An 18,330-nucleotide genomic window follows, 5' to 3' on the forward strand; every position below is an offset into this window, starting at 1 on the left:
CAACTCTTGGAATTTAGAGTCATTCCTGCTGACCTAAGAGGACTGGGAACTACTTGAGATATCAAAGAAAAGAAATTTAATTTTAACGGAGATAATAAATAACTATGATACACTGCTTGGCAAAATCCTTTCTTTGACCAGCTTAATGGACCTGGCGTCTGGGCCATCCAAAAACATTATACTACTGTGAAACTAAACCTGTTTGATTGCTGGCCCCACCTAAACTCTGCCTGTTGGTCATCAGGCCTAAAAGAACAAAGAAAACATCTGTTAATATTCACTTCAGCAGGACTTCTGCTCTTTTCCTGTCCTCATCTAGTTGTCCAAGAAGGAGGGTAAGGCTGCAAACCAGCAGCACCACATGTCACTGTCACAGACGTTAGCTATTCATCCCCTTGGTGTTCTTTGGTACTTTACATTGTGGAAATTAAATGGATTTTCAATTTGATTAGAACTTTTGAACCGACACAAAATACTCTGAATTAATGAAGGTAAATGAGGGAAAAAATCTTATTTTGAGTAATTCTAAAACATATAAAACTGAAAACTGATGCGTGCATATGTATCCACCTAAAAAAACTAGATTCTGTGTGTCTCCTCCTCCTGTGGATCAGTGGTTAGAGCAGTTGTCCTCCAATGAAAGAGTTGGTGGTTTGATTCCTGGCAGCAGTCACATGTCAAAGTGGCCATGGGCAGGACACTGAGCCCTCATTGCCTCTGATGAGCCCATCAGTGTATGAATGTGATCTAAAGCACTGATTAGCTCTGTAGAATGGTTCGTTCAGATAAGCTCTGTAGAGATGTAGCAGAGGGCTGGATGGGTAAATGCTTTTGCTGAATTTAAATTGCAAAGGACAGTTTTATTGTAAATAAAGTGGCCTTCAGGTGCAGGAATGTTTAGAACCAATTCAAATGTATTACAAACTTTCAACCATCTTGAATGTAGCACAAAAGATTGATAAAAGAGCTTTGGTTTTATTTTAAAAACAATACTGACGTCATCAGCCTGCTGACACTAACAAGAGAAAAAATTACAAATGTAAAGCTTAATGACCATGTGGCTAATAATTTAGAAGTAAATTTCAGCTTTTGCTTGTAAGATTTTATTTTTTAATTGAAAATATTGATATAAAACACACTTGACTTTATTTGCACCAGTTTTTCCCCATCTGATGAACTCCTTACCTTTAGAACCATGCTGTGCAGTGCTGCGCTGTATATTCAGATTTGGAAAGGAATCAAAAATACTTTTATGACATGACAAACATTTCTGTTTCTTCTGGTGCCGAGCAATTAACCAAAATCTCCTCGAAAATTTGGAAAAAGTTTCAAAGCTCTTGGGATTCTTTGTGTGTGCACAAACTCAGCAACACGAAGAGTCACTCTGAGAGGAAGGAGGAAACGTATGAACAAGGGAGAAATGTAGAGAAAGTTAAAATTTACAACTACAGGGGCAACTGGACAGAAACCAGAGTCTGATTCAGTTTAATAACTAAAGAGTCAAACTGAGAGTATGTGAAAGACAAGATATTTTCTTTGTGAACAGTTCAAGTATTCTGTGCAAACTACCAGCAGTCACTGTCTAAACTGAAGCCCAGTGACTGCTGGAGCCAACTTCCTGTGAGCTGGAGAGGAAAAAGGATGGATGGTTCAGTCTTCTCTGTCAGGATGAGACAACGGTACCTCTGGATGATCATTTCAGATGTCCAGTAAAAAGGATGAAGAGGGAATCAGTGGTTTTAGATTGTGCTTTCATCCAGATGTTCCTCCTGAGTCACAGATGCTGATCATCACAGACGTAGAGAAAGAAAAACCCTCTCAGGTTAAGTGTTGAACTGATCACAGAGCTGTAAGGATGAAGATAATGCACAGCTGAGGTGCCTGCAGGTGGTTGTGGATTTGTTCCATCTTGGAATTTCAGACCCAAACTTTCTTGTTGCTCTATGAGCCGTTTGACACATTAAAACATCTAAATTCACTGTCATTTATTGTTTGTACAATTGTGCTTATTGTATACTCATTTTACACAAGTATACAGTATAATGATACTGTATACTTGTGTAAAATTATTGGATGTCTTTTCTTAAAATGTATTTTCATGCATTCATTGGCTTTTCAGCGGACTTTTCCACCAGCCGCTGCAGCGAATGTGCACCCCCCCCCCATTAATCAGTGGGCTGCTGCTTCATTTCAACTGGTCAGAAAATGCTGTGTAAAAGTTTGGTTTTGTCTGAATCTTAACATTCTTATCACTCAAAGACGCAAATCTGGTTTTATTGCTAATATTTTAAGTTTTCCTACATGGGCTTGTTTATATTTGGCTGTGAAATGTTTAAAGCTTTTCTTTTTTTCTTAATGACATGAAACTAACTGCAGCAACACATAATATATACTGAGAGCATACTGGTAAGTACTATGGGGTATGTAGTGTACTAGATGAGTACCAGCTGTGACATTTAAAGCACCTCCACCGTTTAACAAGAGGACTGCAGTTTCATTTACAGATTACTAAAGTTAAAACACTAGAAACATTTTCTTTTCAATTGTTTTTATTGGAAGATTAAGTATAAATGTTCAACAGTAAATCAGGTTTTTTTGTGTGTTTAGATTTAAGGGTGGAAAAACGAGTACACAGAATTATCTGCACAAATGAACAGACACAAATACAAGAAGCTGACACTCTCACACTTCCAGACAGACACAGTCAGCTGAAACACTCCATACTGGCTTTGGCTCTCTCCATCTCATGTAGGAAGTTGTAAAACTGAGGCAGCGTCAGCTCTGAAAGAACAAGAGCAGAAACTAAATGAGTCTTTTTCTTCTTTGTTACACTGGATGGAAGCAAATGACTGCATCAACATAGAAATAAAGAACCTAATGAAGGAGGAAGCCACAAATGAGACCAGCAGTACATAAAAAAACAGTCCTATATCAGCAATATATACATATATAAGCCCAGGTTGGAGCAGAAATGCTTCTAGAATTGCGGTGCTCAAGGTGGCTGCATGTAGGAGTAGCTCTGTTACTCATTCTGAGATATTGCTTTTGAAAACTTTGTTCCCTTTTTTTTCTGGATGTAAATCACTTTTTTTGAAAGATTATTTCCTCTGGTATCAGATGCTGTGCAGCTACAAGGATTTTTACTGAAGCCTTTTTTACTTTTGTTATGATGCGTAACCATGACAACAAGTGTTGAACATGAAGAACCCTGAAGTCCAGTCATGGCCAGAACCAAGCAGAGCGCCCATTTATCCACCGGAGGTAAAGCTTCCAGGAAGCAGCTCACCACCAAAGCTTCCCGCAGGAACACGCCGGCCACCAGCCGAGTGAAGAAGCCTCATCTCTACAGGCCCTGGACCGTGGTTCTGAGGGAGATCCACCGATACCAGAAATCCACCAAGCTGCTCATCCAGAAGCTGCCCTTCCAGCACCTGGTCCAGGAGATCACCCAGGACTTCAAGACCAATCTGAGCTTCAAGAGCTCAGCCATCATGGCTCTGCAGGAGGCCAGCGAGGCTCACCTGGTGGAGCTCTTTGAGGACACCAGGACCGAGGACAAATCGGGACAGACCGCTACAAGAGACCCTTTCTGCCCACAGCCATCAACTCTTTAACAAAACCAGGATTATGAGCTACAACAACATTTAATTTCCCTTTGGGATAAATAAAGGATTTTTGAATTGAATTGAAATTGGAGTTTTGTATATTTTCTAATATTTTTTTTAAACAGCCATATTACCCTGTTCAAAAGTGTGACCACATATTTGAAGCACTCAGGAAAAAAATTGAGAAGGAAGGATATTTTTTAATTTATTTTGAGATTAAAATGTCAATTTTATTAACAGAAAAACGTTGCAATGTTGGAACAGAAAAAGCCAGAGGAGGTGAACGCTGCTGTGCACCGAACCTCGACCGGACCTCTGTCATTTGTTATTAGTATCTGAGGGTTCTGGGGCACTCTTACTGGGTTAACTTCAGAATAACATGAATATTTTAGTTGACGCAGTCAGAGGTGTGGTTTATTTCTCCCACTGCTAACCTGGAAACACTCTGTAAACACCTGAAGTTTATCTGACATTCTTGTTTTTCACTGCAGACCATATTTAGAAAAGTAAAATGACCAAATGGATTTTAGACTTGTGTAATCAGTACATGTGGTTTGTGTTTGTCAAAGTAATTATTTTGTTCTGTTTATTGTTTGTTTTTACATAGTGTGTTTTACTATTTTATTTGCAGTTTAAAATAAAGTATTCAAACAAAATGTATCTGCAGTTAGTTACCTACACAAACTAGTCATAAGTACCCGTTTAGCATAAAACAACAAACCCCACTTCATATTCATTGAGAATTATTCCATTTTTCTTTAAGTATTCCACAGACATAAGACCAATTTGCAGCAATTCCTGCTTCTCACATCCCATCCTTTTGCTAAGTAGGGCTAATCAATATTAAAACACCTGTCAGCTCAACAAGAAACTGTTTAAAAGCAAAGAAAGCCTCCTAATGAGTGCTAACCTTAGCTGCAGCTTTGTTGCCTGTTCAGAAAAAAACATTGAGACTTCTGGTGAATAAAGGTTTACTCATCCTGAAAACCTGAGGAAACAACAGCTTCGGGTGCAGAGACATGTGCTGCTAATCCTGTTCCTCAGCAATCTTTGTTTTCTTTCATTTTCACATATTCAAACCGTAAACTGACCATAGTTCCCATTTAATATTCCTTTCAAATTGAAATGTACATCAATGTATATAATCTTGAAAGTAATACATTGTAGTTTTTTTAGTTTGATATCAGCAGCACATGTCAGAGGAGCTGTTCCAGGGGCATATTTCTGTCTGTCAGCCTCTCCTCGTCTTTTACCAACAGTCTGTGAACATCTAGTGACTGAGGAGAGCAGCTGCTGCAGGTTTTAGAGGACAATCTTGTCCCATTCTTGTCTGATGGAGGACTCTAGCTGCTCAACAGTCCTGGGTCTTTGCTGGATATTTTGTTTTATGATGAGTCAAATGTTTTCAGTTAGTGAGAGGTCTGAACTGCAGGCTGACAGTTCAGCACCTGGACTCTTCTCCTCTGAAGACAAGCTGTTGGAAGGGATATAATACTGTGGTTTAGCATCCATCGTCCTGCTAAAACAGTGGTGTCCAATCCTGGTCCTGGTGTCTCTGCTTTGACCCACCTGATTTGAATAACTGAGTGATTAACAGGCTTCTACTGAATGTGAAGAGCTGCTGAAGAGCAGAGAAACTAATAAAACATGCAGGACAGTGGCCCTCCAGGACCAGGGTTGGACACCACTGTGCTAAAACAAGCAAGGCCTGCCCTGAAAAAGACGTCTGGATGTTTTAAAACCTGTACTGATGGAGCCTTTCCACATGTGTAAGCTGATACACCTCCATACCATCAGCGAGGCAGGCGTTTGAACTGTTCATTGATAACAGGCTGGACGGCCCCTCCTCTCTGTAGAAGGGAGGACATGCGTTTGTGGTTTTCAAATTTCTATTTGTCTAACCACAGAACAGTTTTTCATTTGGCCTTACTCTATGTTAAATGAGCTTTGGCCCAGATTGCATTTTATTTTTTTTACTTTTTCAGAATTAAGTTTGTAAACTATAATGGCAGAAAGAGGTGCTGAGACACTCAAGGTTGTTTTTCTTCTCTTTATTCAAGAGCCGGCCGTCCAGTGGGGCATGAGCTAAGATGGCGGCATGGCACTGAGCTCCTGAAGAAAGCCTCTACTTTTTGTGTACAAAGGGATTATATATAGTCCAGATTCTGACTGACAACAGTTGTATTTAAACAATGGCTTCAAAGAAAGAACTCATGTCGTCCACCAAGAAAGAGTCTCCTAGCAGAAAACATCAGGCTCCTGATCCTGGAGACAAAGCTGAGCTGATCAAGACAGCAATGGTGTCTGAGATTGAATCTCTTCAAGAAGCTGGAGCAAATATGCTAAAGGCTCCTCTGGAAAACTTGACCCAATTCAAAAGCAAATGGCAGAGAATGGTCATATATCTGTCCCACGCTAACAAAAGCAGCTTTCTGTTCGGGTGTTACAATAATCACTTCCCCAATGTTGGTGGCAAAAGGAAATTACTGGGAAATTTGGAAAAAGACAGGAAGATATAAATAGATGGAAACATTTGTCAAGTTCAGTTTATCATAAAATGAACATCCTACCCTGTATCAACTTTATAAGTAAGTAAACATTTATTTGTATAGCACATTTCAGCAGCAAGGCATTCAGAGTGCTTTACATCATAAAAACATCAATAGAATCATTACAATCATCAAAAACATCATTACAAACATCAAAAAACATCACACAGTAGATCATCAGACCATTAGAATCATCACACAAAAATCATGGAGCAGATACACTTGATAATCATAAGGAGATGGTCAATATGTATTAAGATATTTTGTTCAGAGCAGCTTTACACCTGAATTTATTTGCGGACTACTAATCAAAGACAGCTCTAAACAGGTGAGTTTTCAGCCTTGATTTAAAGGAATTTCGTGTTTCGGCTGTTTTGCAGTTTGTTCCAGATTGATGGTGCATAGAAACTGAAAGCTGCTTCTCCATGTTTGGTTCTGGTTCTGGGGATACAAAGTAGACCAGAACCAGGAGACCTGAGTGTTCTTATAAGTTCAATGATCCCACTGGCACCTCCACTGGAAGAAACTGGATGATCTTACTCAGGAGATATATTTGGAAGGTCCAACGAGTGGGTGGGGGTGNNTGGGGGGCGGGGATAGGTCGGGTGAAAGGGTGGTTTAATATAATCATAATTTTGTTTGAAACCTGACATGTTTGTATGTTTTTGGTCTGCTAATAAAGAATGATAAAAAAGAGAAGGGTGGAAAAGCACTGTTGGGAAACATGTCACCCTCAGGTTCTGGTGTAAATGATTGAATTTGATCTTTCCCATTTTAACTAGACTTCAAATATTCAAAAATCACTGCCAATCCGTAGGGTGATTCTAAGTAAAGATTTGTTTGTTTGTTTGTTTGTTTTTTACAATTTTTTGTCTTCAAGTACCGGTAGTCACCAACAGCCACAGCCTGGAGAGATACAGGCTTAAGCTGCACATTATGCTCAGAGAAAAACTGCTTTTATATGATAAAGCTACACAGATCTCACAGCTTCTGAGAAAACATTTGGTGATTTATTTGTTTCTCTTTAAAAGCAGGAACTTTATAGAAGAAAGTTTGCAGGTTTTCAGTCACTCACCCATGTAGACATTTTCTGTGGAGTTGCCCTTCCTCACCACCAGTTTCAACTGCAAGAAGGTGAAGTGTGTGTTCATCACAGCTGAATGTGGAGAAGTGCAAGACTTTGGAAAGGTGACTGAGTTCTCACCTGCAGGAAGATGTTACCCACTTTTTGTATTTCACTGGTGCCAACGGTCACTGTGGGAATCAGAAAACATCCTGTTACAGACTATCCATTCAAAATAATCCATTCCTCATTTCAATATTTACTGTTACACATTAGTAAACCCAGATTAAGGCTTTTCAATGCTTTCACTAACGTTTAACTCTAAACAGTCCGTGTGTTAGAGCGGTAATAGACTGGTAACTTGTCCAGGGATCCAAAGAATTTCATAACTTCACTTAAAACACATGAAGGATGGCTGCAGTGACAGATGGATGTCTAAACCAGCTAATATTGACTGTAACATTTCTCAGGTTTGGCAAATTGAGTTACAATTTGTTTTTACCAAAGCAGCAGCTCAGGGTGCAGAAACTGTCATATAAATGCATCACATCAGCTCTTTATATTGATTTCAGAAAACAATCCAAAGTGGTTAAATAGAAGCTTCTGGGCTTCTTGAAGACATTTCAGCTCTCATCCAAAAGACTTCCAAGTGGATGAGAAGTGAACATCCAGTCCAGGTGCTTTCTTTTTACCCACTGAGGAGCCATTTGTGATGGTAATGGAACTGTTAGGATTTGTTTGTCTTACCTCCAAACTTCCACTCCATGTCAACCAGCTGGTTGACCATCAGTGTCTGTCCAATAGCACGTTTGGACAGTGCAGCATAGTGCTCTCCCCACTGCAACATATAACACTTCATTTCATTTAACATACAGTGGAAGTTTACAAACACTCGTCAGGGAGATTCATTTCTGCCATCAAATGACTGGTTTTGAAATGATGACACAACAAACAACTGAGAGCTCAAGTTTGAATTTATTAAGGATTTTCTCTAATCTAAACAGGATCAGAATTATACATACACTGACCCAGATTCAGTACAGTTCACAAATTTTCATTAGGCTAGAGGTTGGGACTTGGTATTAACAGTACATGTAATAAATGTAGTCTTCTGATAGCTCTGTCTGAACTGGAAGCTCGGCTTCAGGCTGGTGAAAAGCCATTAGCTAGAAACGTCCTCTCAGGCAGCGCGGAGCCACTGAGAGTACCGGAGCTCCCATTAGCCGTCTTCCAGCAGAGCCCAGGCAGCCAGGACTCCAGGACGACTGGGTGATGGTTCACCACCTGGAATATATCGATGCAGTATGCGTTCCAGGTGGTGTCTGTACCCAACTGTCATAACGGTAGCCTCTACCGTTGGTGTTGTTATAATGATTGTCAACAGATTATAAAAAGAACCGTCTCTCGTCTCGTCTTATCCATCTTTGTGTTGTTTTACAGTACAACACATTACACCATTGACTTGTTCTGATTCAGACTGAGTCTCCTCACTCAGCGACAGACCCTCGGAGAAACAGACCCTGGTAATTAGGAGCTCCATAGTTCTTAGTAAAAAACACAAACATACTCTTGATCTGGTTCTGACATATGGTATAAAGAGTAAGTACTTAATAATGTATCCTCTCAATCCTGTTCTGTGTGAGCTTTTTTAAGAACCTTTGAGTTTACACTGACTGACTACACAGCCTGGGAGAGAAAAATTCATTATAGTAGATGTTTATCAAAGAACCCGGTTGTTCAGAAGCAGATGGCCACTCGTCCTGGGCCTGGTTCTGGTTCTGCTGGAGGGAGTTTTTCCTTTCCTCTGAGGACAATGTGCTGCTCAGGATGGGAGACTGTGACGAAGTGAGGGTTCAGCGCACTTTGCTGGCCTTCTTAGATAGATAACTTTTAATAAATTGGCATTTTATAATGTATGTGAATATTATATACCCTCAGACAACTTTTGTTGTTAATTGGTTGTATATAAATAAACTAAACTGAATTGATAATCCTAAATTGTTTTAAAACTCTAAATTGTCCCTAAGTGTGCTTATTTGTCTGGTGTGTCTGTATGTGTCCCTGTGATGGACGGGCGACCTGTCCACGGTGTCCCGCCTCTCGCACAGTGACTGCTGGAGATAAACACCAGCTCCCCGCGACTCGGAAAGGAGAAGCGGGTAAAAGAAAATAGATGGATAAATTGGGGAAGGCTACTCCAGAAGCCGGCTTTATCCATGTGTCTGGAATCATCGTCCTGTTGGAAAACTGAATTTTGTCCAAGTGTCAACCATGGGGATGGTCCAACAGAGAAGCCATGTTTACAGGGCCATGAGGTAAACATGGTAGTGACCTGCTCCAGCAGACACCTAGAAGCTGGAGTTAATTACCGGCTGCCCACACTGACGAGCCAAATGTGCTCTGGAGAAAAGTTTTATGATTGCGTTACTTGGTCACAATGACAAAGTATGTTCGGAGGAGTCAAAGTGAGGCGTCTAAACCTAAAAACATTTCACCAACTAACAAACGTGGTGGTAGCATCAGGCTTTGGCAATGGCACACTGCACAAAATGGACAAAAATGAGGGAGGTCTACCTCCAAATTAGTTAACTTCACATCAAATCAACACCTAAATTATTAATTATTGGACACATTTAAATATTCCAATAGAACAACGATCCCAAACACATTAAAGCTTCTGAAATGATCTTCTCAAAGCCACAACCCCAACCTACCTGAAAATTTGTTGGCTATGCCTGAAAATCAGATAACTGCCAGAAAACCAACACATTTAAATAAAGAGGAATGGTTATATATCAGAAGCCTGCTGATGGATACAAAATGGATGAGCTTGCTAAGGGACATTTAACCAAATATTATGGTGTGTATGTATAACGTTACCTCTGTCTTATTGGACCTAAACTGAGATCAGTCAAAGAGCTCTTCCAGCTGGTAAAGTTTTATTTGTGCACAACCTTTCCACAGAACCCCGTTTCAAAATGTTCAGAACAAGCCTTTAAGTTCTGCTTTATCTGCTGGCACAGGTTACTTTCTGTTAAACAGATAAACCGCCTGCAGGATGTAGTGAAGGTGTGCATCAAAAGTGCTGGAACCCCTAATACACCCGAATACAAACAATGCAACAAAAAATTAAAAATAGTTCATAAATCTTTCAGACTGTCAGCTATCAAGCTTTCTCAATAACAACACATTCACCTGTTCACAACAAATGTTTACAATAAGGTTTTATTTGAAGCCTAATTTCCTCCTGTCTCAATGTCTCTGAGTTTGCTGTTGTTGTGACACACAAAAACAGATTCAGGAGCAGTTACGGCACACTGGCCAGAAGTTATTATGAAGTCAAAAATATTCACCTATATTATCATAATGTCCTCAATTGGAAGAGAACAAGTGAGATAAGCATTCTGTAATGATGTTCATCCCATCTAAAAGTCTAAAATAAAAAAGTTGAATACAAATTACCTGTTGTGAAAAGAAAGCTGCTTTATCTTCATTCAGTCCTGAGAAATGGACACACAAGGCAGTTTAGGTTTCATGAATACTTCCCGAGTGAGAAGCAGTGGTAACTGAAGCCACCACATGTTTCTGAACATGACAGGATGATAAAGATCACTGGACAGTGCCAGTGTTGATGTGGGATGTGGGTGTGTACCTAATGTGAGCAGGTCCTCTCTGATCTGCTCCGCTGTCAGAGTTTTCTTCAGGGCTCCTGAGGAGAGAACAGGACAGACATAAAACTACCTGCAGCCACACATATATACATTTCATTTTCACCACAGGCTTGTGAGAAGTGTCCCGAGAACTGCATGACAGTGCTCACATTCAAACAGTTGTTTGGGATTAGTAGTTTACAGTTTCTGTTGTAGGTAAGCACTTTTACTTACAGGTAATTCTTTCACAAAGTGTGGCTCCAGGCTGCTGATTGTTTTAAATCACAAAATGCTAAATGTTTGAGGGAGTCACCCATGTGACTTTGAAGTGTCCATCCATTTCCTTTATAAATCTACATCAATCTCCTAATGAAATCATCTGATGGGTTGATGCCAGCTGCACATTAAAATAATATGCTTTAAACAATCAAACTAGTTCCTGTTTTTGGTCCATCATGCTGAACTAAACCTGATGTGGTAAAGTGAAAAACAACAAAAAGGCAACAGAATTTAGTATAAAATAAAACATCTTATTGTTCCTTTAAGTTTAAACATATACTCTGATGTAATTAAGGGTAGTGTAATTATTGGTGGTCCTTATATTCTGCCACCAGAATCATTTTCTGTTTGCTGAAAATCCTCCATAACAGCACATGATGGTGAGTCCACATCACCAAGAACTGTGACACGTTTAGACCACATTTTCAAGGTAAAGACAACAGTTTTTAATAAGGAAAAAAATGAGATTTATTCTTGACCACAAGTAAGAGGCTTGATAAGGTTCCCAATATAAACATAAGCTTTGGTTTCAGCCTATTCCTTTTTTTTGGTAAATTATTGTCTTTTTATTTCTTGTGTTTAATGTTAAAAATGTACCAAAATAAAGTGAACTGATTGATTGATTGAACCTGTCAATAAACTGACCTAGAAGCAATAATAATTCACACAACACAACAGTGAATCTAAGCCAAATTTCAGGTGATAAAAGTCAACTAACTGGCATGGCTACTCCTTCACCATTCTACACCCTGAGGGATAAGCAATGCCAGTTAAAGCAGGAGATGTCTGGTAGAACTCCAGAAACAGTCGGAGCTGACCCAAGCTGTCCACGGGTTACACTCATACCAAGATGAGGCCAGCTCTGTCTCCACGGAGGTAGCAGAGACCGGAGCACCGCTGGGGTGTGACGGATGCTCATCAGTGCCTGCAGCTCTCAATTTCAGAACTAAGACAACAAATGAATCAGATTTGCTTTTCTCTACTACACTGACAGATGGCTCACTTTCCTATTTAGCAAAGTTTTCCATTTAAGTTTATTATTTAAACGAAACAAAAAATCATTCGTACTCTACTGTGACATTTTAGTCAGTTTTCTTAAGGGAAGACCTCCAAATTATCCCAGTGTTTCTTGTACTATTTTCTTTGGTGAAAAGATAATTTGTCAATACTACCAGAAACTCTATGAAATACTTCTGCAGAGCAACAGAGAAGCATTGATCTGCAGAAGGAATGAGCCACACACACTTCAGAAGAGAACGAAACATTTTAAAATGTTGTAAAGGAGCTCTGCCAGTAATGTGTTTATTTTTAATGCAGCACATTTACGCAGTTAATCATTAGGATGCATCAATCAACAAAAACTAAATTACTCAGCAAATAAGAATGTATTTCATTTATAAAGCATTGCTGAGAAATGCTGATATAAATGCTAACTCAGGGTTCATTCCCAACTGTTCCTTCATTAAGACATTCATTTTTAGAACCACTCTGATTAATGCTTTTTAATTACATTGTTTTTTAAATAAAAAAAAAAACCTGACATTTTAAAACTAAAACAAAGTTATTTTTATTATTAATGCCATGTCAGTGACTTAAATGAAGCTTTGAAATGTTGCACTGTTACTTTTAACCCTTTCAGTTAGGAGCACCAAGGAGCACCAAGGCTTCAGGGGGAAAATTCACCTGAGGCCCTAAATCACAGGAATTCACAAAACTTTAGCTCTAATTAAAGTTTGCACAGTCTGATTTTCAGTGTTTCTAGTTGTTTTCCATAAGTCCCTCTGTCTGACAGTTCCAGCTGTCATGGAAGAAGTCTTTGATGAGAAGAAGCTCCTGGTGACTAACCCTGCTGATAATCAACGTCAGTCAACACAAACATGAGATAAAACCTGTCAAATATGCAAACACTGAGCCGAGTGTCAGCGCTGACATGTAATATTACATTACATTTCAAGGTTTGACAGCATAAGAACATCTCAGAGTGGGCTGCAGCAGCTCGATCTGGTTCTCCTGAGGATACAAGTTCGACCCCAGGTTGCAGCAGGAAGGCTACTCAGCAGAAAACAATTGCCAAATGTTTTGTGCAGATTAGCTCGCTGTGGCAACCCTCACTGAGGGGAGAAGCCAACACAACAACATCAAGATCGTTTCAATCTAAAACCCTAGAATAAGAGGTGGTGGATGATATGCATTCCTTTAATGATTGCCTGCCACCAAAGGCGAAGTCGGACCAACAATCTTTTTGTGCGCTGTTCAAACTAAAACCAGCTGCTCAGTAGACCGGACTGACAACAAGATGGCCATTTAAACTGCAAGAGAACTGCAAATTGTCTGTTGAAGTCTCACTTATCTCTGAGAGTTTGAGACCAAGGGACTGATTTTTAAAAATCACGTCCTATTATCTTGATGCCCACCTCCAGCTTGGCAGCTACCCCCACATTCAGGATTTAATAATCTGGAGTATGCTTCTGAAATGAAGATAAGCAGATCTGGACCAGTTGTTTTTTTATTATTATGTATGACTGCCTGGCGTGGTCCGATGTGGACGTCTGGGCCTGCAGCCTCAGATGTTTTCTGTCATAAGGACAGAACCCACGCAGGCATCAAAATGCAGTTGTAATGCTGCACAAACTAAATGGAGATGGGTTTGAGAAGCCCCGCAACGATCCTGCAACTATTTTGACAAAAAGTTTATTGAACATGTTCAAAATTCAAGTGACAAGACTGCAGGTTTCTGTGACTCAGCAAAGGAAATTAAGAACCTCCACACATTTAGAGACATTTTGGAAACTTCCTCATGAATACAGTTCACCGACTATTCTCCAAAAGTAGCAGTCCAGTGAGATACTGGCTTAAGTTAGAAACCACTAACTCAACAAATATCCAAAGAAGACAGAAGGAACAGGAGTCCTCACCAAATAATCCCAATCTGACACCTGAAAGCAAAGTGATTCAGTCTGCCTAATTCGATAAGAATAAGATGTTTGATGAATGATTGTGTGTTTCTACCACCTTGTGGCACCAGGAGGACACTCTTCATCAGGTTTCTCAGAGGCCCGGCACTCATCCCATGTTCCCCTGCAAACTCATTGAGCTGCTGCAAGAATCTGTCCATCTACACGCACACACACACACACACACACACACAATGGGATAAGCAATGTTTTTCCTCGGTTGAGTTATCAAAGCTGAGTCCAAAGTCCCATTAACATAAAAACTGAGTGCAAGCTGAGCTGACTCACCTCTTTAGGCTCCAAAAGGAACTGGAACAGAATTTCAATCAGACGAGGAAATTGCTGCACAAAATAAAAATTAAAAATAAATTGTTACATTTAAAAAAAAACAAGTACTGTGTCAGAAAATTATTTTTACATCAAGAAATAACTTTAACACGTAAGCCCTTTGTCAGCTGGGAATGAGTTGAGGCGTGTCCCTGAAAGATCTTTCTTTTCAAACACTGTTCTCTCTGAAAACTGTGGTCTTAACATGTCAAACTCTCTGTTCTGCACTTAGTTTGTTCCCTGAACGGGACACGTGCTATGCTGCAGATTAGCTGGTGTCTACATTTAAATTTCTGCTTCTCTCTCCTTAACTGTTGTGAATCATTGTGCTAAACATTGGCATTTATTGCATTTTTATAACAAAGTCACAAGCAGCAACATAAAATGTGCCTTTACTTTTAGTGCTGAACCTACACAGAATTATGATCCATACTTTTAAAGCCTATTAGTTTTTGGAGGAAGAGTTTAAATCTGACAGGACCAATGAGCTAACAGGTAGTCTGAACCAACATCGATTGCTGCCATCTTAAAACAGCTTCAACACGCCGATCCATGGCTTGAGGTCAAGGAAAGCGTTTGTAAACCTTGTCACCCTATAAATATGTTAAACAAACAAAACCGAGAACTCCCACTCTTTGTCAAAGATAACTTTCTGATTACTAATACTATTAAGGCATGGGGCGTTCTGAGGAAGATGTTTGGGCAGAATAAAAATTTCTCATCTCTGACAACATTGGTAGACAACCCGGATTTGACAGTAGAGGGCGCTGGTCCTGATCTTAGGTCTTGGCAAGCTGCTGGCATTACTAGGATCCACGATCTATGGCATAATGGTAAATTCAAGACATTCAAGGATTTAAGAACACAATATGACATCTTATCCAAGGACTTTTATAAATATCTTCAACTAAGACATTACGTTAAGGCAAAAATTGACTCATTGGAGTTCCCTGGGGACTATTATCTACTTGAAAAAATGATTCTTGACTATCATAAGCGTGGGAGATTTGTCTCAAGATTCTATGCTGAGTTACAAGCCCTAAGGAAAGATAATATGGAGAAGTTAAGATCAACCTGGAACACAATTCTGAAAAGCACAATTGATTCAGAAGCATGGGAAGACATTTTGACTCTGCCTTCCAGAATCTCAGTATGTAACAGATATAAAGAAATGCAATATAATATTCTACACAATGCATACATATCTCCATATGTATGTAGTAAGTACACACCAGGAAGTTCTCCAAAATGTTCCAAATGTAAAATAGTCACAGGGACTAGAATTCACTGCTTATGGGAGTGTAAAAAGATAGAGGCATTCTGGCGAGCAGTATGTTGAGAAATTGGGACAAACAGTTCTCCCTAACCCAGTCCTGTGTCTCCTGGGGCTCATACCCAGCCACCTGGTTACTCACAAAGAGACACTTCCTATTGATGTTGGTCAGAAAGTCGATAATGCTTAAATGGGTGGGATGTGATGCCCCCCCGATCCAGCTATGGAAAAACTTAATTTCTGAAGTTATTGTATTAGAAAGACTGAGATACTGTCTGAATGGGAAGTTATGGTTTTAAAAAAAGATGGGAATGTGTGTTCGAATACTTCAAAATCTCTAAATTAAAAGACCAGTAATGTGAATTCAAACAATGTATACCTTTAAGTTTATATATAAACTGGTTTGTTTTCTGTTTTGTCCTGCTGTTGTTCTTTTCTTTTTGATTTCGGTATACATTTTTAAAATGCCTAATAAACATAATAATTAAATAAAAAAAAAAAACAGCTTAAATCTCCAGACCTTTACAGCTTTAGGCAGAAATGCTACATGGGTTGGAGACAAACAGACCTATAACTGTAAAAGCAAGATCTGGAGTCCTATATTATAAACGTCTTTATGTGGATATTAGGCAAAAATGTAGCTATTTGAATATTAACTGGATAAGTACAAATGCTAAAAAATAAATACAGTAATCAATGAAAACATAAATGGAGATCTTTTTAAATATGAATTTGAAAATCTTGTCGACCACCCTAACACTGTGTCTCCCTCCGATCGTCCCGGGACCCTGTGGTCTGTGAACAGACTCCCTGTCAGACCGGAGGTCAGTGACAATACTCAGAAATGGTCCATGAGTAACTGTGATGGAGATGAAACACTTGTTACAGGACTGAAGCAATAAGAGCCTAAATGGAGTCAATAGGTATTAATGTTGAAATAAATCCTATTTTTATGGACTGTTTAAATAAGGCTTTACAGACTCAAAGAGGTGTTTGTTCTGGGTGGTGTGTGCTAACACACGCACCTGGAAAACAAATGTTGTCCAGGAACAAAAAAAGGATCACTGGTGATGCTCTTTTTAAGAATATTGTAGAAGAAAAGGAGAAAAACAATGTACTTAAAATATAAGTCACCTCTGCCTTGGGACTGTTTAAATATCTAGATTTTAGTACTGATGCTTCATCAGGTGTGCTTTGTATTGTGTTGGATTGTCTTTAGAACTGTAATATATAAAAATGTGTATAATTTGCGAATTAAAAAAAGAAAAAACAGCATTTCTGACAGATAAATAAGAGAGCTCTTAATTTGTCACGATGATGTGGTGGTACAACAGTTTGAATAAACGCTGAAAATGGACACATGACACTGACAACACTGACTGAGGGGCTAAAACGTACAAATGTAGCTCAGACATGATTTCATTCAAACAGATCAAATAAAAACACCGCGGAGCACGACGTCTGTAACAGAATAACCTGCTGAAAAGACGATATTAGAGCGCCCAGCTCTTCAGTATTCCACTAAAACCAGCTGTGTTTACCTGCTCATTAAATTTATTAAGATTCTGAAAGTCGGTGCTGACAGAGTCCGGTAAAACCAAGTGAAGGTCCATGTTTTCCAGCCGAACTTCTACAAACACAGCTGAGTGCAGGAGCTCACTTCCGGGTTCAGCAACGCGCATGCGTACCACGTGCCTTGCAGAAGGAGCGCAGTGTGGAATTAAAGGCCTCGCATTTCTCGAAGGAACTCGTTGCCTGCAGCCTACCATGCCACACAATGACTTATATGGATATATATATATAAGTCATTGATGCCACAGGTTTAACTTAGATCATGTTATAAAGATGTATATTTGGTCAAACCTTCAAACACAATTATGTGCAATCTTATGTCACGCTCAGAGCATGTATTGTGAATGACTCTCAGCTACTACCACACCAAGTTTTAGCTCAATATCTGTATAAATGAGGAAATTACAGTCATTTCTGTGTTTTCTAAGGTCTGTTGGTTGTGGTGGCCATCTTGAATTGGGTTTGCTCCAAACGTTTTTCTGCTGTAGATGGATAAACAATGATTATCTCCTAAAGGTTTGATTGAAATTTGCCCAGTGGTTCATAAGATATTTTGCTGACAGACACACATAGTTGACTCCATTAATTGATGGCATAAATTTTAAAGAAAAATCTTGTGCAATCTGCTGCGTCTGCTCAGAATATCTGTTGGTGATCAGGCTCAGCTTCTGCCACAGCAGAGTTTAGCTCAATATCTGTAAAAGTGACTTGAACTGTAGCCATTTTTGTGTTTGTTATTAAACATTCAGTTGGCTGTGGAAGCCATCTTGAATCAGGTTAACAACAAAAGTTAATCACTTGTACATGTACATCCAATGAATACTTTCTGCAAGTTTAATTAAAATAGTGAAGTGGTTTGGAAATTATTTTAGTACCAAACAGACACAAACTGGCAAAAACTTTATTGCCAATCTTTGCCTATTGGCAGCAGAAACCTGACAATAAAGGAAGACAGTCATAAAAGACTGAATGTGAATGCTTCAAAATAACAACTATTACCAACAAATATCCACCTTTAAAACATTTAGACTGTACAGTTAACATTTATTTCATTTGAC

At 39.2% G+C, this 18,330-nt stretch overlaps 1 protein-coding gene across 1 annotated transcript; it reads right to left on the reverse strand.

The window, feature by feature from the left end:
• Positions 1-2,531: 2,531 nt before the first annotated feature.
• commd7 (COMM domain containing 7) lies at positions 2,532-17,397 on the reverse strand. Its single transcript, XM_017438833.3, has 9 exons — positions 17,242-17,397; positions 14,389-14,442; positions 14,159-14,261; positions 10,870-10,926; positions 10,680-10,717; positions 7,965-8,055; positions 7,359-7,408; positions 7,230-7,278; positions 2,532-2,781 (listed from the first exon to the last, which is right to left on the reverse strand). Exons 1-9 carry the CDS (start codon positions 17,380-17,382, stop codon positions 2,705-2,707), a joined length of 660 nt encoding a protein of 219 aa, XP_017294322.2. The 5' UTR covers positions 17,383-17,397; the 3' UTR covers positions 2,532-2,704.
• Positions 17,398-18,330: the final 933 nt, after the last annotated feature.

The sequence above is a fragment of the Kryptolebias marmoratus genome, linkage group LG8, assembly GCF_001649575.2.
Source record: "Kryptolebias marmoratus isolate JLee-2015 linkage group LG8, ASM164957v2, whole genome shotgun sequence".
In the NCBI taxonomy this organism is placed as follows: Eukaryota; Metazoa; Chordata; class Actinopteri; order Cyprinodontiformes; family Rivulidae; genus Kryptolebias; species Kryptolebias marmoratus.

What these genes read in the sequence shown, in the direction of transcription:
- commd7 (XM_017438833.3), bottom strand. Translation starts at nt 17,382, where the DNA reads ATGCGCGTTGCTGAACCCGGAAGTGAGCTCCTGCACTCAGCTGTGTTT. An exon ending in TTAATAAATTTAATGAGCAG is followed by an intron (nt 14,443 to 17,241) that starts GTAAACACAGCT and finishes TATTTTGTGCAG; the next exon opens with CAATTTCCTCGTCTGATTGA. An exon ending in TGGGTAACATCTTCCTGCAG is followed by an intron (nt 7,279 to 7,358) that starts GTGAGAACTCAG and finishes ACCTTCTTGCAG; the next exon opens with TTGAAACTGGTGGTGAGGAA.